The 20,638-nt window shown below is 48.4% G+C and overlaps 1 protein-coding gene across 2 annotated transcripts in view; it reads left to right on the top strand.

Annotated features, from left to right (window-relative positions):
* Nucleotides 1–20,638, top strand: part of LOC139532885 (FERM, ARHGEF and pleckstrin domain-containing protein 1-like) — a 71,354-nt gene that overhangs the window by 29,116 nt on the left and 21,600 nt on the right. The window contains exons 8-17 of one of the 2 annotated variants that reach the window (XM_071331035.1): nucleotides 1,100–1,195; nucleotides 1,394–1,560; nucleotides 2,913–2,981; nucleotides 3,395–3,467; nucleotides 3,870–4,023; nucleotides 5,074–5,288; nucleotides 8,013–8,102; nucleotides 10,873–11,006; nucleotides 18,334–18,393; nucleotides 18,506–18,587. In XM_071331035.1, coding sequence (XP_071187136.1) covers nucleotides 1,100–1,195; nucleotides 1,394–1,560; nucleotides 2,913–2,981; nucleotides 3,395–3,467; nucleotides 3,870–4,023; nucleotides 5,074–5,288; nucleotides 8,013–8,102; nucleotides 10,873–11,006; nucleotides 18,334–18,393; nucleotides 18,506–18,587 — 1,140 coding nt within the window. The remainder of the gene's footprint in view (nucleotides 1–1,099; nucleotides 1,196–1,393; nucleotides 1,561–2,912; nucleotides 2,982–3,394; nucleotides 3,468–3,869; nucleotides 4,024–5,073; nucleotides 5,289–8,012; nucleotides 8,103–10,872; nucleotides 11,007–18,333; nucleotides 18,394–18,505; nucleotides 18,588–20,638) is intronic. The other variant, XM_071331036.1, reaches the window with a different exon arrangement.

Below are 20,638 nucleotides of genomic sequence, written 5' to 3'. Positions count from 1 at the left end.
AGATCAATGCTTTTAACTGGTCTAAACTCTCTCCTATAGGGGGACACTAAGATCAATGCTTTTAACTGGTCTAAACTCTCTCCTATAGGGGGACACTAAGATTAATGCTTTTAACTGGTCTAAACTCTCTCCTATAGAGACACTAAGATCAATGCTTTTAACTGGTCTAAACTCTCTCCTATAGGGACACACTAAGATCAATGCTTTTAACTGGTCTAAACTCTCTCCTATAGGGGGACACTAAGATCAATGCTTTTAACTGGTCTAAACTCTCTCCTATAGGGACACTAAGATCAATGCTTTTAACTGGTCTAAACTCTCTCCTATAGGGGGACACTAAGATCAATGCTTTTAACTGGTCTAAACTCTCTCCTATAGGGGGACACTAAGATCAATGCTTTTAACTGGTCTAAACTCTCTCCTATAGGGACACTAAGATCAATGCTTTTAACTGGTCTAAACTCTCTCCTATAGGGACACTAAGATCAATGCTTTTAACTGGTCTAAACTCTCTCCTATAGGGGGACACTAAGATCAATGCTTTTAACTGGTCTAAACTCTCTCCTATAGGGACACTAAGATCAATGCTTTTAACTGGTCTAAACTCTCTCCTATAGGGACACTAAGATCAATGCTTTTAACTGGTCTAAACTCTCTCCTATAGAGACACTAAGATCAATGCTTTTAACTGGTCTAAACTCTCTCCTATAGGGACACACTAAGATCAATGCTTTTAACTGGTCTAAACTCTCTCCTATAGGGACACTAAGATCAATGCTTTTAACTGGTCTAAACTCTCTCCTATAGGGGGACACTAAGATCAATGCTTTTAACTGGTCTAAACTCTCTCCTATAGGGGGACACTAAGATCAATGCTTTTAACTGGTCTAAACTCTCTCCTATAGGGGGACACTAAGATCAATGCTTTTAACTGGTCTAAACTCTCTCCTATAGGGGGACACTAAGATCAATGCTTTTAACTGGTCTAAACTCTCTCCTATAGGGGGACACTAAGATTAATGCTTTTAACTGGTCTAAACTCTCTCCTATAGAGACACTAAGATCAATGCTTTTAACTGGTCTAAACTCTCTCCTATAGGGACACACTAAGATCAATGCTTTTAACTGGTCTAAAGTCCGCAAGCTCAGCTTCAAGAGGAAACGGTTTCTCATCAAACTCAGACCAGACCTCAATGTAAGTCCTTACACCACGGCAGAATACTACATTCTGATTGGTTGATTGGTTGTAAAATTCACAGCAATATTCAACAGTTATGAAGTGGTTCCAACAGCAGTGGTTTATATTAGAGGCATAGATGAACACAGCCCATGTTTCTCCTGGTCTAACCAATGCTATGTGTTGACTATGTCTGTGCTGTACCCCCCCCTGCAGCAGAGTGCATACCAGGACACTCTGGAGTTTGTGATGGCCAGTAGAGACTGCTGTAAAATCTACTGGAAAATATGTGTGGAGTATCACGCCTTCTTCAGACTGTTTGAGGAACCCAAGCCCAAAGCCAAAGCTGTTCTCTTCGCCAGGGGGTCCTCCTTCAGGTTTAGGTAGGCTGGGTGGAGCCTGTAGAGGTTTAGGGAGGCTGGCTGGGTGGGTGGGTGGGTGGAGCCTATAGAGATTTAGGGAGGCTGGCTGGCTGGGTGGGTGGGTGGAGCCTGTAGAGGTTTAGGGAGGCTGAGTGGGTGGAGCCTGTAAAGGTTTAGGGAGGCTGGGTGGGTGGGTGGGTGGAGCTTGTAGAGGTTTAGGGAGGCTGGCTGGGTGGGTGGGTGGAGCCTGTAGAGGTTTAGGGAGGCTGGGTGGGTGGGTGGGTGGAGCCTGTAGAGGTTTAGAAAGGCTGAGTGGGTGGAGCCTGTAGAGGTTTAGGGAGGCTGGCTGGCTGGGTGGGTGGGTGGAGCTTGTAGAGGTTTAGGGAGGCTGGCTGGGTGGGTGGGTGGAGCTTGTAGAGGTTTAGGGAGGCTGGCTGGGTGGGTGGGTGGAGATTGTAGAGGTTTAGGGAGGCTGGCTGGCTGGGTGGAGCTTGTAGAGGTTTAGGGAGGCTGGCTGGCTGGGTGGAGCTTGTAGAGGTTTAGGGAGGCTGAGTGGGTGGAGCTGGTAGAGGTTTAGGGAGGCTGGCTGGCTGGGTGGAGCTTGTAGAGGTTTAGGGAGGCTGGCTGGGTGGGTGGGTGGAGCTTGTAGAGGTTTAGGTAGGCTGGCTGGCTGGGTGGGTGGGTGGAGCTTGTAGAGGTTTAGGGAGGCTGGCTGGGTGGGTGGGTGGAGCTGGTAGAGGAGGGGCCTGAGTGGGTGGAGCTGGTAGAGGAGGGGCCTGAGTGGGTGGAGCTTGTAGAGGAGGGGCCTGAGTGGGTGGAGCTGGTAGAGGAGGGGCCTGAGTGGGTGGAGCTTGTAGAGGAGGGGCCTGAGTGGGTGGAGCTTGTAGAGGAGGGGCCTGAGTGGGTGGAGCTTGTAGAGGAGGGGCCTGAGTGGGTGGAGCTGGTAGAGGAGGGGCCTGAGTGGGTGGAGCTTGTAGAGGAGGGGCCTGAGTGGGTGGAGCTGGTAGAGGAGGGGCCTGAGTGGGTGGAGCTTGTAGAGGAGGGGCCTGAGTGGGTGGAGCTGGTAGAGGAGGGGCCTGAGTGGGTGGAGCTTGTAGAGGAGGGGCCTGAGTGGGTGGAGCTGGTAGAGGAGGGGCCTGAGTGGGTGGAGCTGGTAGAGGAGGGGCCTGAGTGGGTGGAGCTGGTAGAGGAGGGGCCTGAGTGGACACTACATGATAAATGCATATTAACCAGCAACAACAACACAGATTGGTACTGGCCTCATCAATGTGACCTTTCCTATTGTATCAGGGCCTTTCACTGACAGTCCTTTTACAGGGACTGCTTCATCAGACCTCTGTGTTTCAACATGCTCTGTCTCTCTATATCTGCAGCGGTCGGACACAGAAGCAGGTGTTTGATTACGTCAAGGACTCAGCGTTCCAAAAGGTCCCGTTTGAAAGGTGAGACTTCACCTGGTCCGGACGTCAGCCTCTCTTCCCCTGAGGCGTGTCTGTGGCTCGACGTTCCCATGTCCCTTTACCTCAACAGTTGATAGACTGAGACTTCACCTGGTCTGGACGTCAGCCTCTCTTCCCCTGAGGCGTGTCTGTGGCTCGACGTTCCCATGTCCCTTTACCTCAACAGTTGATAGACTGAGACTTCACCTGGTCTGGACGTCAGCCTCTCTTCCCCCGTGTCTGTGGCTCGACGTTCCCATGTCCCTTTACCTCAACAGTTGATAGACTGAGACTTCACCTGGTCTGGACGTCAGCCTCTCTTCCCCTGAGGCGTGTCTGTGGCTCGACGTTCCCATGTCCCTTTACCTCAACAGTTGATAGACTGAGACTTCACCTGTCTCCTCTCTGCCCATCAGGAAACACAGTAAGAAGGTGTCTGGCAGCAGCCTGGCAGCCCAGGACAGAAAGACATCCACAGTGCCACAAGAGGTCAGTATATCACAGTGACCTTTCTCTCTTTGATTCATAGGAGAAGGAATAGAGTTAGCGTGTGTTCTGCTCTTTATATCACAGAGTACCCCTTTAACTTCCCTCCTCTCCAGAGTGTCCCCTTTAACTTCCCTCCTCTCCAGAGTGTCCCCTTTAACTTCTCTCTCTCCCTCCTCTCCAGAGTACCCCTTTAACTTCTCTCTCTCCCTCCTCTCCAGAGTACCCCTTTAACTTCTCTCTCTCCCTCCTCTCCAGAGTACCCCTTTAACTTCTCTCTCTCCCTCCTCTCCAGTGTCCCCTTTAACTTCTCTCTCTCCCTCCTCTCCAGAGTACCCCTTTAACTTCTCTCTCTCCCTCCTCTCCAGAGTACCCCTTTAACTTCTCTCTCTCCCTCCTCTCCAGAGTGTCTCGGTGGACCAGACAGACTCTCCTCTCAGGTTGACCCTCCAGGCCCCGGTGGACGACCCTACAGTGACCAACGGCCACCAGGCTGGACCGAGGGGACCAGAGGGCCAGGCCCTACCCTCCACCAGACACCCAGAGCAGCAGATCTCAGGTCCAGTCTAGCAGGCAGCTGAAGGCAGCAGCTCTTCTGTCTCCTACATCCACTGTTCTGGTATAGATAGAGAACGAGGCCAGACGCTCACACACATGTCAATGATGAGGTTGAACCGCTGGGTGTTATGGTTCGGGGTCGGGGGGTTAACAGGAGCGCGAAGGGGGTCCAGGAGGGGCAGCAGTTTGTGGGTAGGAACAGGTATGGTAACTCTAACCAAGTCAGTCAGAGCAGGGACGTAACACGATGAGTTGTCTAACATGAAGGGTCGTTCCATGTTGGCCACTCCCCCCCTCCTCTCCTCCGAGCTGGATGAGATATTCTGCGGGGGGGAGGGGGGTGTGTCCTCCAGGGCCAGGTGTGTCTCCCAGGGTCAGGTGTGTCTCCCAGGGTCAGGTGTGTCTCCCAGGGTCAGGTGTGTCTCCCAGGGTCAGGTGTGTCCTCCAGGGTCAGGCGCGTCCCCCAGGGTCAGGCGCGTCCCCCAGGGTCAGGCGCGTCTCCCAGGATCTCAGGCAGCTCTGACTCGTTCCTGTCCCCTCCTCTCTTCCAGGTGTGATCTCAGGCAGCTCTGACTCGTTCCTGTCCCCTCCCCTCTTCCAGGTGTGATCTCAGGCAGCTCTGACTCATTCCTGTCCTCTCCTCTCTTCCAGGTGTGATCTCAAGCAGCTCTGACTCGTTCCTGTCCCCTCCTCTCTTCCAGGTGTGATCTCAGGCAGCTCTGACTCGTTCCTGTCCCCTCCTCTCTTCCAGGTGTGATCTCAGGCAGCTCTGACTCGTTCCTGTCCCCTCCTCTCTTCCAGGTGTGATCTCAGGCAGCTCTGACTCGTTCCTGTCCCCTCCTCTCTTCCAGGTGTGATCTCAGGCAGCTCTGACTCGTTCCTGTCCCCTCCTCTCTTCCAGGTGTGATCTCAGGCAGCTCTGACTCGTTCCTGTCCCCTCCCCTCTTCCAGGTGTGATCTCAGGCAGCTCTGACTTGTTCCTGTCCCCTCCTCTCTTCCAGGTGTGATCTCAAGCAGCTCTGACTCGTTCCTGTCCCCTCCTCTCTTCCAGGTGTGATCTCAGGCAGCTCTGATCTCTCTGACTCCCCATTGGCCAGCCCTCCAGTGGTGGTGAAGGGGCAGAAAGCCTTTCCCTTCGGCCCGGGTCAGAGCCTCAACGGGCACCAGCCCTCGCTCATCAACGCCCATTCCTCCCCTCTCTCATCCCCACTGTTCACCGACGCTGGCTACGTTCGCACGGATGATGAAGACGAGGTTCGGAGGAAGGTTTGTCTTTCAGGGAGGGAGGGAAGGTGGGAGAGGGAGGGAGAGAGGGAGGGTGGGAGGTGGGAGAGGGAGGGAAAGAGAGAGTGGGTGAGAGAGGGAGGGTGAGAGAGGGAGGGAGGGTGAGAGAGGGAGAGGGAGGGAAAGAGAGAGAGGGTGAGAGATTGGAGGATGGGGGGAGGACATGTCCCCATACTCTTGAGAGAGCGATCCAGCCCATAGGACAGTACTGTTCTACTTTGTTAGAGAGTCTCTAGGAACTGTAGTAGAACTAATTAGAACTGTGGTATCCCACTTTACCAGGCTAGTGAGAGTCTAAGGAACTGTGGTATCCCACTTTACCAGGCTAGTGAGAGTCTAAGGAGCTGTGGTATCCCACTTTACCAGGCTAGTGAGAGTCTAAGGAGCTGTGGTATCCCACTTTACCAGGCTAGTGAGAGTTTGTAAGGAGCTGTGGTATCCCACTTTACCAGGCTAGTGAGAGTCTGTAAGGAACTGTGGTATCCCACTTTACCAGGCTAGTGAGAGTCTGTAAGGAGCTGTGGTATCCCACTTTACCAGGCTAGTGAGAGTCTGTAAGGAACTGTGGTATCCCACTTTACCAGGCTAGTGAGAGTCTGTAAGGAGCTGTGGTATCCCACTTTACCAGGCTAGTGAGAGTCTGTAAGGAGCTGTGGTATCCCACTTTACCAGGCTAGTGAGTGTCTTTAAGGAACTGTGGTATCCCACTTTACCAGGCTAGTGAGAGTCTGTAAGGAACTGTGGTATCCCACTTTACCAGGCTAGTGAGAGTCTGTAAGGAACTGTGGTATTCCACTTTACCAGGCTAGATCTCATCAAGATATGTTGCCCATATCTAATAGTCCTACTCATTACTTATTATTATTATTATTATTATTATTATTTCAAATGGAAGGTTCACTTCTCACTTCATGTAGTAAAGATCAAAGCTGAATCAAAGCCAGATCACATTTGACTCATGATTAGTTAGCATGTTAATTACTGAGCCTAACATAATAGTATATTATAGTAGGCCTGTACCGTCGCTGTTAAACCAACAACTCCTCATGATTAGTTAGCTTGTTAATTACTGAGCCTAACATAATAGTATATTATAGTAGGCCTGTACCGTCGCTGTTAAACCAACAACTCCTCATGATTAGTTAGCATGTTAATTACTGAGCCTAACATAATAGTATATTATAGTAGGCCTGTACCGTCACTGTTAAACCAACAACTCCTCATGATTAGTTAGCATGTTAATTACTGAGCCTAACATAATAGTATATTATAGTAGGCCTGTACCGTCGCTGTTACACCAACAACTCCTCATGATTAGTTAGCATGTTAATTACTGAGCCTAACATAATAGTATATTATAGTAGGCCTGTACCGTCGCTGTTACACCAACAACTCCTCATGATTAGTTAGCATGTTAATTACTGAGCCTAACATAATAGTATATTATAGTAGGCCTGTACCATCACTGTTACACCAACAACTCCTCATGATTAGTTAGCATGTTAATAACTGAGCCTAACATAATAGTATATTATAGTAGGCCTGTACCATCACTGTTACACCAACAACTCCTCATGATTAGTTAGCATGTTAATTACTGAGCCTAACATAATAGTATATTATAGTAGGCCTGTACCATCACTGTTACACCAACAACTCCTCATGATTAGTTAGCATGTTAATTACTGAGCCTAACATAATAGTATATTATAGTAGGCCTGTACCGTCACTGTTAAACCAACAACTCCTCATGATTAGTTAGCATGTTAATTACTGAGCCTAACATAATAGTATATTATAGTAGGCCTGTACCGTCGCTGTTAAACCAACAACTCCTCATGATTAGTTAGCATGTTAATTACTGAGCCTAACATAATAGTATATTATAGTAGGCCTGTACCGTCGCTGTTAAACCAACAACTCCTCATGATTAGTTAGCATGTTAATAACTGAGCCTAACATAATAGTATATTATAGTAGGCCTGTACCATCACTGTTACACCAACAACTCCTCATGATTAGTTAGCATGTTAATAACTGAGCCTAACATAATAGTATATTATAGTAGGCCTGTACCATCACTGTTACACCAACAACTCCTCATGATTAGTTAGCATGTTAATAACTGAGCCTAACATAATAGTATATTATAGTAGGCCTGTACCATCACTGTTACACCAACAACTCCTCATGATTAGTTAGCATGTTAATTACTGAGCCTAACATAATAGTATATTATAGTAGGCCTGTACCATCGCTGTTAAACCAACAACTCCTCATGATTAGTTAGCATGTTAATAACTGAGCCTAACATAATAGTATATTATAGTAGGCCTGTACCATCACTGTTACACCAACAACTCCTCATGATTAGTTAGCATGTTAATTACTGAGCCTAACATAATAGTATATTATAGTAGGCCTGTACCATCGCTGTTAAACCAACAACTCCTCATGATTAGTTAGCATGTTAATTACTGAGCCTAACATAATAGTATATTATAGTAGGCCTGTACCATCACTGTTACACCAACAACTCCTCATGTCTAATGACATTTAGGATGGTTAGCTGAAGCAGGATATATGCTTAGATTGAAACAAAACACAAGACAGACTAATAAACGCCCTCTGCTCTAATCCGCCTTGGTGTTTGAGGGTATTCATGTTGTGTTGCCCTCTCTTACATTTCCTCCCTCTTTCTTCCAGAAGTTCCCGACTGACCAGGCCTACTTCATCGCCAAGGAGCTTCTCACCACAGAGAGAACCTTCCAGAAGGACATGGCAGTTATAACCGTGGTAAGACTAGTTATAACCCTGGTAAGACTAGTTATAAACGTGGTAAGACTAGTTATAACCCTGGTAAGACTAGTTGTAACCGTGGTAAGACTAGTTATAACCGTGGTAAGACTAGTTATAACCCTGGTAAGACTAGTTATAACCCTGGTAAGACTAGTTATAACCGTGGTAAGACTAGTTATAACCGTGGTAAGACTAGTTATAACCGTGGTAAGACTAGTTATAACCGTGGTAAGACTAGTTATAACCGTGGTAAGACTAGTTATAACCATGGTAAGACTAGTTATAACCGTGGTAAGACTAGTTATAACCGTGGTAAGACTAGTTATAACCGTGGTAAGACTAGTTATAACCGTGGTAAGACTAGTTGTAACCGTGATAAGACTAGTTATAACCGTGGTAAGACTAGTTGTAACTGTGGTAAGACTAGTTATAATCGTGGTAAGACTAGTTATAACCGTGGTAAGACTAGTTATAACCGTGGTAAGACTAGTTATAACCGTGATAAGACTAGTTGTAACCGTGGTAAGACTAGTTGTAACCGTGGTAAGACTAGTTGTAACCGTGGTAAGACTAGTTATAACCGTGGTAAGATTCGTTATAACCCTGGTAAAACTAGTTATAACCTTGGTAAGATTAGTTATAACCGTGGTACGACTAGTTTTAACCGTGGTACGACTAGTTTTAACCGTGGTACGACTAGTTATAAACGTGGTACGACTAGTTATAAACGTGGTAAGACTAGTTATAAACGTGGTAAGACTAGTTATAAACGTGGTAAGACTAGTTATAAACGTGGTAAGATTAGTTATAAACGTGGTAAGACTAGTTATAAATAATGTGGTAAGACTAGTTATAACCGTGGTAAGACTAGTTATAAACATGGTACGATTTGTTATAAACGTGGTAAGACTAGTTGTAACCCTGGTATGAATAGTTATAACCCTGGTATGACTAGTTTTAACCCTGGTAAGACTATAAGACTAGTTCTATCCATGGTAAGACTAGTAATAAGTGGTAAGACTAGTTGTAACAGTGGTAAGACTAGTGGTAACCGTGGTGAGCCTAGCAATAACTGTGGTAATACTAGTAATAACAGTGGTAAGACTAGTAGTAACTATGGTAAGACTAGTAATAACAGTGGTAAGACTAGTAGTAACAGTGGTAAGACTAGTAATAACAGTGGTAAGACTAGTAGTAACTATGGTAATACTAGTAATAACAGTGGTAAGACTAGTAGTAACTATGGTAAGACTAGTAATAACAGTGGTAAGACTAGTAGTAACAGTGGTAAGACTAGTAGTAACTATGGTAAGACTAGTAGTAACAGTGGTAAGACTAGTAGTAACAGTGGTAAGACTAGTAGTAACTATGGTAAGACTAGTAGTAACTATGGTAAGACTAGTAGTAACAGTGGTAAGACTAGTAGTAACAGTGGTAAGACTAGTAGTAACTATGGTAAGACTAGTAGTAACAGTGGTAAGACTAGTAGTAACAGTGGTAAGACTAGTAGTAACTATGGTAAGACTAGTAGTAACAGTGGTAAGACTAGTAGTAACTATGGTAAGACTAGTAATAACAGTGGTAAGACTAGTAGTAACAGTGGTAAGACTAGTAGTAACTATGGTAAGACTAGTAGTAACAGTGGTAAGACTAGTAGTAACTATGGTAAGACTAGTAGTAACTATGGTAAGACTAGTAGTAACAGTGGTAAGACTAGTAGTAACTATGGTAAGACTAGTAGTAACTATGGTAATACTAGTAGTAACAGTGGTAAGACTAGTAGTAACTATGGTAATACTAGTAGTAACAGTGGTAAGACTAGTAATAACAGTGGTAAGACTAGTAGTAACAGTGGTAAGACTAGTAGTAACAGTGGTAATACTAGTAGTAACTATGGTAAGACTAGTAGTAACAGTGGTAATACTAGTAGTAACTATGGTAAGACTAGTAATAACAGTGGTAAGACTAGTAGTAACAGTGGTAAGACTAGTAGTAACTATGGTAAGACTAGTAGTAACAGTGGTAAGACTAGTAGTAACTATGGTAAGACTAGTAGTAACTATGGTAAGACTAGTAGTAACAGTGGTAAGACTAGTAGTAACTATGGTAAGACTAGTAGTAACTATGGTAATACTAGTAGTAACAGTGGTAATACTAGTAGTAACTATGGTAATACTAGTAGTAACAGTGGTAAGACTAGTAATAACAGTGGTAAGACTAGTAGTAACAGTGGTAAGACTAGTAGTAACTATGGTAAGACTAGTAGTAACAGTGGTAAGACTAGTAGTAACAGTGGTAAGACTAGTAGTAACTATGGTAAGACTAGTAGTAACAGTGGTAAGACTAGTAGTAACTATGGTAAGACTAGTAGTAACTATGGTAAGACTAGTAGTAACAGTGGTAAGACTAGTAGTAACAGTGGTAAGACTAGTAATAACAGTGGTAGTAGTAAAGACTAGTAGTAACTATGGTAAGACTAGTAGTAACAGTGGTAGTAGTAAAGACTAGTAGTAACTATGGTAAGACTAGTAGTGACCATAAAATGACTCTTTAGATCAGCAGTAATCAGCATGTTAGTACGGTGAGCGGTGGGCTACTGCCTATTGTCTGTCCTGCTCTCCCTCCCTCTCTGTCTCTCTCTCGCTCTCGCTCTCTCTCAGCCGTTTTGTATTTTCCACCTTTATTTAATGGGGAAGCTGTGTTGTGTCCCAGTCATTCCAGGATGTGCTGGGTAAACAGGAAGTCTAACAGCTGTGTTGTGTCCCAGTCATTCCAGGCTGTGCTGGGTAAAGAGGAAGTCCTGCCAGACTCAGTGAGGACTCTGATCAACACCAACTATGATCCAGTCTATCAGTTCCACCAGGCCTTCCTCAAGGAGGTGGAGCAGAGGCTGCAGCAATGGTGAGGAGTGTGTGTGTGTGTGTGTGTGTGTGTGTGTGTGTGTGTGTGTGTGTGTGTGTGTGTGTGTGTGTGTGTGTGTGTGTGTGTGTGTGTGTGTGTGTGTGTGTGTGTGTGTGTGTGTGTGTGTGTGTGTGTGTGTGTGTGTGTGTGTGTGTGTGTGTGTGTGTGTGTGTCCGTCCAGGTATTCAGCACCACTCTTCAGTGTATCACCCAGTGAGTCACTACAGCAGCCGGTCATACAGGACTGATCATCATCAGAGACCCTGGTGGAGGACCCCTCAGAGACCCCGGTGGAGAGGACAGACCTAGTGAATACTGCTCCTCTGAGAGGACAGACCTAGTGAATACTACTCCTCTGAGAGGACAGACCTAGTGAATACTGCTCCTCTGAGGGGACAGACCTAGTGAATACTGCTCCTCTGAGAGGACAGACCTAGTGAATACTGCTCCTCTGAGAGGACAGACCTAGTGAATACTGCTCCTCTGAGGGGACAGACCTAGTGAATACTGCTCCTCTGAGAGGACAGACCTAGTGAATACTGCTCCTCTGAGAGGACAGACCTAGTGAATACTGCTCCTCTGAGAGGACAGACCTAGTGAATACTGCTCCTCTGAGAGGACAGACCTAGTGAATACTGCTCCTCTGAGAGGACAGACCTAGTGAATACTGCTCCTCTGAGGACAGACCTAGTGAATCCTACTCCTCTGAGAGGACAGACCTAGTGAATACTGCTCCTCTGAGAGGACAGACCAGGTGAATACTGCTCCACTGAGAGGATAGACCTAGTGAATACTGCTCCTCTGAGAGGACAGACCAGGTGAATACTGCTCTTCTGAGAGGACAGACCTAGTGAATACTGCTCCACTGAGAGGATAGACCTAGTGAATACTGCTCCTCTGAGAGGACAGACCTAGCGAATACTGCTCCTCTGAGAGGACAGACCTAGTGAATACTGCTCCTCAGAGAGGACAGACCTAGTGAATACTGCTCCTCTGAGAGGACAGACCAGGTGAATACTGCTCCACTGAGAGGACAGACCTAGTGAATACTGCTCCACTGAGAGGATAGACCTAGTGAATACTGCTCCTCTGAGAGGACAGACCAGGTGAATACTGCTCCTCTGAGAGGACAGACCAGGTGAATACTGCTCCACTGAGAGGATAGACCTAGTGAATACTGCTCCTCTGAGAGGACAGACCAGGTGAATACTGCTCTTCTGAGAGGACAGACCTAGTGAATACTGCTCCACTGAGAGGATAGACCTAGTGAATACTGCTCCTCTGAGAGGACAGACCTAGCGAATACTGCTCCTCTGAGAGGACAGACCTAGTGAATACTGCTCCTCAGAGAGGACAGACCTAGTGAATACTGCTCCTCTGAGAGGACAGACCAGGTGAATACTGCTCCTCTGAGAGGACAGACCTAGTGAATACTGCTCCTCAGAGAGGACAGACCAGGTGAATACTGCTCCTCTGAGAGGACAGACCAGGTGAATACTGCTCCTCTGAGAGGACAGACCAGGTGAATACTGCTCCTCTGAGAGGACAGACCTAGTGAATACTGCTCCTCAGAGAGGACAGACCAGGTGAATACTGCTCCTCTGAGAGGACAGACCTAGTGAATACTGCTCCTCTGAGAGGACAGACCTAGTGAATACTGCTCCTCTGAGAGGACAGACCTGGTGAATACTGCTCCTCTGAGAGGACAGACCAGGTGAATACTGCTCCTCTGAGAGGACAGACCTAGTGAATACTGCTCCTCTGAGAGGACAGACCTAGTGAATACTGCTCCTCAGAGAGGACAGACCAGGTGAATACTGCTCCTCTGAGAGGACAGACCTGGTGAATACTGCTCATCTGAGAGGACAGACCTAGCGAATACTGCTCCTCTGAGAGGACAGACCTAGTGAATACTGCTCCTCTGAGAGGACAGACCTGGTGAATACTGCTCCTCTGAGAGGACAGACCTGGTGAATACTGCTCCTCTGAGAGGACAGACCTGGTGAATACTGCTCCTCTGAGAGGACAGACCTGGTGAATACTGCTCCTCTGAGAGGACAGACCTGGTGAATACTGCTCCTCTGAGAGGACAGACCTAGTGAATACTGCTCCTCTGAGAGGACAGACCTAGTGAATACTGCTCCTCAGAGAGGACAGACCAGGTGAATACTGCTCCTCTGAGAGGACAGACCTAGTGAATACTGCTCCTCTGAGAGGACAGACCTAGTGACTACTGCTCCTCTGAGAGGACAGACCTAGTGAATACTGCTCCTCTGAGAGGACAGACCTGGTGAATACTGCTCCTCTGAGAGGACAGACCTGGTGAATACTGCTCCTCTGAGAGGACAGACCTGGTGAATACTGCTCCTCTGAGAGGACAGACCTGGTGAATACTGCTCCTCTGAGAGGACAGACCTGGTGAATACTGCTCCTCTGAGAGGACAGACCTGGTGAATACTGCTCCTCTGAGAGGACAGACCTAGTGAATACTGCTCCTCTGAGAGGACAGACCTAGTGAATACTGCTCCTCAGAGAGGACAGACCAGGTGAATACTGCTCCTCTGAGAGGACAGACCTAGTGAATACTGCTCCTCTGAGAGGACAGACCTAGTGACTACTGCTCCTCTGAGAGGACAGACCTAGTGAATACTGCTCCTCTGAGAGGACAGACCTGGTGAATACTGCTCCTCTGAGAGGACAGACCTGGTGAATACTGCTCCTCTGAGAGGACAGACCTGGTGAATACTGCTCCTCTGAGAGGACAGACCTGGTGAATACTGCTCCTCTGAGAGGACAGACCTGGTGAATACTGCTCCTCTGAGAGGACAGACCTAGTGAATACTGCTCCTCAGAGAGGACAGACCTAGTGAATACTGCTCCTCTGAGAGGACAGACCAGGTGAATACTGCTCCTCTGAGAGGACAGACCTAGTGAATACTGCTCCTCAGAGAGGACAGACCAGGTGAATACTGCTCCTCTGAGAGGACAGACCAGGTGAATACTGCTCCTCTGAGAGGACAGACCAGGTGAATACTGCTCCTCTGAGAGGACAGACCTAGTGAATACTGCTCCTCAGAGAGGACAGACCAGGTGAATACTGCTCCTCTGAGAGGACAGACCTAGTGAATACTGCTCCTCTGAGAGGACAGACCTAGTGAATACTGCTCCTCTGAGAGGACAGACCTGGTGAATACTGCTCCTCTGAGAGGACAGACCAGGTGAATACTGCTCCTCTGAGAGGACAGACCTAGTGAATACTGCTCCTCTGAGAGGACAGACCTAGTGAATACTGCTCCTCAGAGAGGACAGACCAGGTGAATACTGCTCCTCTGAGAGGACAGACCTGGTGAATACTGCTCCTCTGAGAGGACAGACCTAGCGAATACTGCTCCTCTGAGAGGACAGACCTAGTGAATACTGCTCCTCTGAGAGGACAGACCTGGGGAATACTGCTCCTCTGAGAGGACAGACCTGGTGAATACTGCTCCTCTGAGAGGACAGACCTGGTGAATACTGCTCCTCTGAGAGGACAGACCTGGTGAATACTGCTCCTCTGAGAGGACAGACCTGGTGAATACTGCTCCTCTGAGAGGACAGACCTAGTGAATACTGCTCCTCTGAGAGGACAGACCTAGTGAATACTGCTCCTCAGAGAGGACAGACCAGGTGAATACTGCTCCTCTGAGAGGACAGACCTAGTGAATACTGCTCCTCTGAGAGGACAGACCTAGTGACTACTGCTCCTCTGAGAGGACAGACCTAGTGAATACTGCTCCTCTGAGAGGACAGACCTAGTGAATACTGCTCCTCTGAGAGGACAGACCTGGTGAATACTGCTCCTCTGAGAGGACAGACCTGGTGAATACTGCTCCTCTGAGAGGACAGACCTGGTGAATACTGCTCCTCTGAGAGGACAGACCTGGTGAATACTGCTCCTCTGAGAGGACAGACCTGGTGAATACTGCTCCTCTGAGAGGACAGACCTGGTGAATACTGCTCCTCTGAGAGGACAGACCTAGTGAATACTGCTCCTCTGAGAGGACAGACCTAGTGAATACTGCTCCTCTGAGAGGACAGACCTAGTGAATACTGCTCCTCAGAGAGGACAGACCTAGTGAATACTGCTCCTCTGAGAGTACAGACCTAGTGAATACTGCTCCTCAGAGAGGACAGACCTAGTGAATACTGCTCCTCTGAGAGTACAGACCTAGTGAATACTGCTCCTCTGAGAGTACAGACCTAGTGAATACTGCTCCTCAGAGAGGACAGACCTAGTGAATACTGCTCCTCTGAGAGGACAGACCTAGTGAATACTGCTCCTCTGAGAGGACAGACCTAGTGAATACTGCTCCTCAGAGAGGACAGACCTAGTGAATACTGCTCCTCTGAGAGGACAGACCTAGTGAATACTGCTCCTCTGAGAGGACAGACCTAGTGAATACTGCTCCTCTGAGAGGACAGACCTGGTGAATACTGCTCCTCTGAGAGGACAGACCTAGTGAATACTGCTCCTCAGAGAGGACAGACCAGGTGAATACTGCTCCTCTGAGAGGACAGACCTGGTGAATACTGCTCCTCTGAGAGGACAGACCTAGCGAATACTGCTCCTCTGAGAGGACAGACCTAGTGAATACTGCTCCTCTGAGAGGACAGACCTAGTGAATACTGCTCCTCAGAGAGGACAGACCAGGTGAATACTGCTCCTCTGAGAGGACAGACCTAGTGAATACTGCTCCTCTGAGAGGACAGACCTAGTGACTACTGCTCCTCTGAGAGGACAGACCTAGTGAATACTGCTCCTCTGAGAGGACAGACCTAGTGAATACTGCTCCTCTGAGAGGACAGACCTGGTGAATACTGCTCCTCTGAGAGGACAGACCTGGTGAATACTGCTCCTCTGAGAGGACAGACCTGGTGAATACTGCTCCTCTGAGAGGACAGACCTGGTGAATACTGCTCCTCTGAGAGGACAGACCTGGTGAATACTGCTCCTCTGAGAGGACAGACCTGGTGAATACTGCTCCTCTGAGAGGACAGACCTGGTGAATACTGCTCCTCTGAGAGGACAGACCTAGTGAATACTGCTCCTCTGAGAGGACAGACCTAGTGAATACTGCTCCTCTGAGAGGACAGACCTAGTGAATACTGCTCCTCTGAGAGGACAGACCTAGTGAATACTGCTCCTCTGAGAGGACAGACCTAATGAATACTGCTTCTCTGAGAGGACAGACCTAGTGAATACTGCTCCTCTGAGAGGACAGACCTAGTGAATACTGCTCCTCTGAGAGGACAGACCTGGTGAATACTGCTCCTCTGAGAGGACAGACCTAGTGAATACTGCTCCTCTGAGAGGACAGACCTAGTGAATACTGCTCCTCAGAGAGGACAGACCTAGTGAATACTGCTCCTCTGAGAGTACAGACCTAGTGAATACTGCTCCTCTGAGAGTACAGACCTAGTGAATACTGCTCCTCTGAGAGGACAGACCTAGTGAATACTGCTCCTCTGAGAGGACAGACCTAGCGAATACTGCTCCTCTGAGAGGACAGACCAGGTGAATACTGCTCCACTGAGAGGACAGACCTAGTGAATACTGCTCCTCTGAGAGGACAGACCTAGTGAATACTGCTCCTCTGAGAGGACAGACCTGGTGAATACTGCTCCTCTGAGAGGACAGACCTAGTGAATACTGCTCCTCTGAGAGGACAGACCTAGCGAATACTGCTCCTCTGAGAGGACAGACCAGGTGAATACTGCTCCACTGAGAGGACAGACCTAGTGAATACTGCTCCTCTGAGAGGACAGACCTAGTGAATACTGCTCCTCTGAGAGGACAGACCAGGTGAATCCACCCTCACTATGGTGTCACTGAGAGAGATGGACAGACGGGTTACTACCCTCACTATGGTGTCACTGAGAGAGATGGACAGACGGGTTACTACCCTCACTATGGTGTCACTGAGAGAGATGGACAGACAGGTTACTACCCTCACTATGGTGTCACTGAGAGAGATGGACAGACGGGTTACTACCCTCACTATGGTGTCACTGAGAGAGATGGACAGACGGGTTACTACCCTCACTATGGTGTCACTGAGAGAGATGGACAGACGGGTTACTACCCTCACTATGGTGTCACAGAGAGAGATGGACAGACGGGTTACTACCCTCACTATGGTGTCACTGAGAGAGATGGACAGACGGGTTACTACCCTCACTATGGTGTCACTGAGAGAGATGGACAGACGGGTTACTACCCTCACTATGGTGTCACTGAGAGAGATGGACAGATGGGTTACTACCCTCACTATGGTGTCACTGAGAGAGATGGACAGACAGGTTACTACCCTCACTATGGTGTCACTGAGAGAGATGGACAGACGGGTTACTACCCTCACTATGGTGTCACTGAGAGAGATGGACAGACGGGTTACTACCCTCACTATGGTGTCACTGAGAGAGATGGACAGACGGGTTACTACCCTCACTATGGTGTCACTGAGAGAGATGGACAGATGGGTTACTACCCTCACTATGGTGTCACTGAGAGAGATGGACAGACGGGTTACTACCCTCACTATGGTGTCACTGAGAGAGATGGACAGACGGGTTACTACCCTCACTATGGTGTCACTGAGAGAGATGGACAGATGGGTTACTACCCTCACTATGGTGTCACTGAGAGAGATGGACAGATGGGTTACTACCCTCACTATGGTGTCACTGAGAGAGATGGACAGACGGGTTACTACCCTCACTATGGTGTCACTGAGAGAGATGGACAGACGGGTTACTACCCTCACTATGGTGTCACTGAGAGAGATGGACAGATGGGTTACTACCCTCACTATGGTGTCACTGAGAGAGATGGACAGACGGGTTACTACCCTCACTATGGTGTCACTGAGAGAGATGGACAGACGGGTTACTACCCTCACTATGGTGTCACTGAGAGAGATGGACAGACGGGTTACTACCCTCACTATGGTGTCACTGAGAGAGATGGACAGACAGGTTACTACCCTCACTATGGTGTCACTGAGAGAGATGGACAGATGGGTTACTACCCTCACTATGGTGTCACTGAGAGAGATGGACAGACGGGTTACTACCCTCACTATGGTGTCACTGAGAGAGATGGACAGACGGGTTACTACCCTCACTATGGTGTCACTGAGAGAGATGGACAGACGGGTTACTACCCTCACTATGGTGTCACTGAGAGAGATGGACAGACGGGTTACTGAGAGAGTACAGACCTAGTGAATACTGCTCTGTCTCCAGGGAGGGGTCAGAAGCAGGTAACCATGTCTTTCTCTGTCTCCAGGGAGGGGTCAGAAGCAGGTAACCATGTCTTTCTCTGTCTCCAGGGAGGGGTCAGAAACAGGTAACCATGTCTTTCTCTGTCTCCAGGGAGGGGTCAGAAGCAGGTAACCATGTCTTTCTCTGTCTCCAGGGAGGGGTCAGAAGCAGGTAACCATGTCTTTCTCTGTCTCCAGGGAGGGGCGGTCCAACGCCCACATTAAAGGAGACTACCAGCGTGTCGGGGACGTCATGCTGAAGAACATTCAGGGGTTAAAGGTACAGGACAGATATCTGCCCTTCAACATGTCCTCAGAGTATTGACCTGTGGGTTATAGGTGGAGTCTGACTACATTTACATTTACATTTAAGTCATTTAGCAGACGCTCTTATCCAGAGCGACTTACAAATTGGTGCATTCACCTTATGATATCCAGTGGAACAACCACTTTACAATAGTGCATCTAACTCTTTTAAGGGGGGGGGGGGGTTAGAAGGATTACTTTATCCTATCCTAGGTATTCCTTAAAGAGGTGGGGTTTCAGGTGTCTCCGGAAGGTGGTGATTGACTCCGCTGACCTGGCGTCGTGAGGGAGTTTGTTCCACCATCGGGGTGCCAGAGCAGCGAACAGTTTTGACTGGGCTGAGCGGGAACTGTACTTCCTCAGAGGTAGGGAGGCGAGCAGGCCAGAGGTGGATGAACGCAGTGCCCTTGTTTGGGTGTAGGGCCTGATCAGAGCCTGAAGGTACGGAGGTGCCGTTCCCCTCACAGCTCCGTAGGCAAGCACCATGGTCTTGTAGCGGATGCGAGCTTCAACTGGAAGCCAGTGGAGAGAGCGGAGGAGCGGGGTGACGTGAGAGAACTTGGGAAAGTTGAACACCAGACGGGCTGCGCCGTTCTGGATGAGTTGTAGGGGTTTAATGGCACAGGCAGGGAGCCCAGCCAACAGCGAGTTGCAGTAATCCAGACGGGAGATGACAAGTGCCTGGATTAGGACCTGCGCCGCTTCCTGCGTGAGGCAGGGTCGTACTCTGCGAATGTTGTAGAGCATGAACCTACAGGAACGGGTCACCGCCTTGATGTTAGTTGAGAACGACAGGGTGTTGTCCAGGATCACGCCAAGGTTCTTAGCACTCTGGGAGGAGGACACAATGGAGTTGTCAACCGTGATGGCGAGATCATGGAACGGGCAGTCCTTCCCCGGGAGGAAGAGCAGCTCCGTCTTGCCGAGGTTCAGCTTGAGGTGGTGATCCGTCATCCACACTGATATGTCTGCCAGACATGCAGAGATGCGATTCACCACCTGGTTATCAGAGGGGGGAAAGGAGAAGATTAATTGTGTGTCGTCTGCATAGCAATGATAGGAGAGACCATGTGAGGATATGACAGAGCCAAGTGACTTGGTGTATAGCGAGAATAGGAGAGGGCCTAGAACAGAGCCCTGGGGGACACCAGTAGTGAGAGCACGTGGTACGGAGACAGATTCTCGCCACGCCACCTGGTAGGAGCGACCTGTCAGGTAGGACGCAATCCAAGCGTGGGCCGCGCCGGAGATGCCCAGCTCGGAGAGGGTGGAGAGGAGGATCTGATGGTTCACAGTATCAAAGGCAGCCGATAGGTCTAGAAGGATGAGAGCAGAGGAGACAGACTACAGCCATCTGATGAATATGTAGGAGTACCTCATGGGATTGAACATGATAATCACATGGAGTTGGCATCTATACAGTAGCAGCTAACAGTCCTCTCTCTCTAACCCTGCATCTTCTACCTAACCTACCCCTCTCCTCTCTCTCTAACCCCTACATCTTCTACCTAACCTACCCCTCTCCTCTCTCTCTAACCCCTACATCTTCTACCTAACCTACCCCTCTCCTCTCTCTCTAACCCCTACATCTTCTACCTACCCTACCCCTCTCCTCTCTCTCTAACCCCTACATCTTCTACCTAACCTACCCCTCTCCTCTCTCTCTAACCCCTACATCTTCTACCTAACCTACCCCTCTCCTCTCTCTCTAACCCCTACATCTTCTACCTAACCTACCCCTCTCCTCTCTCCCTAACCCCTACATCTTCTACCTAACCTACCCCTCTCCTCTCTCTCTAACCCCTACATCTTCTACCTAACCTACCCCTCTCCTCTCTCTCTAACCCCTACATCTTCTACCTAACCTACCCCTCTCCTCTCTCTCTAACCCCTACATCTTCTACCTAACCTACCCCTCTCCTCTCTCTCTAACCCCTACATCTTCTACCTAACCTACCCCTCTCCTCTCTCTCTAACCCCTACATCTTCTACCTAACCTACCCCTCTCCTCTCTCTCTAACCCCT

This window comes from Salvelinus alpinus, chromosome 10 (assembly GCF_045679555.1).
Source record: "Salvelinus alpinus chromosome 10, SLU_Salpinus.1, whole genome shotgun sequence".
NCBI lineage: Eukaryota > Metazoa > Chordata > Actinopteri > Salmoniformes > Salmonidae > Salvelinus > Salvelinus alpinus.
Note: the sequence above shows the minus strand (reverse complement) of the source record. Positions and strands in the feature narration are given on the sequence as shown.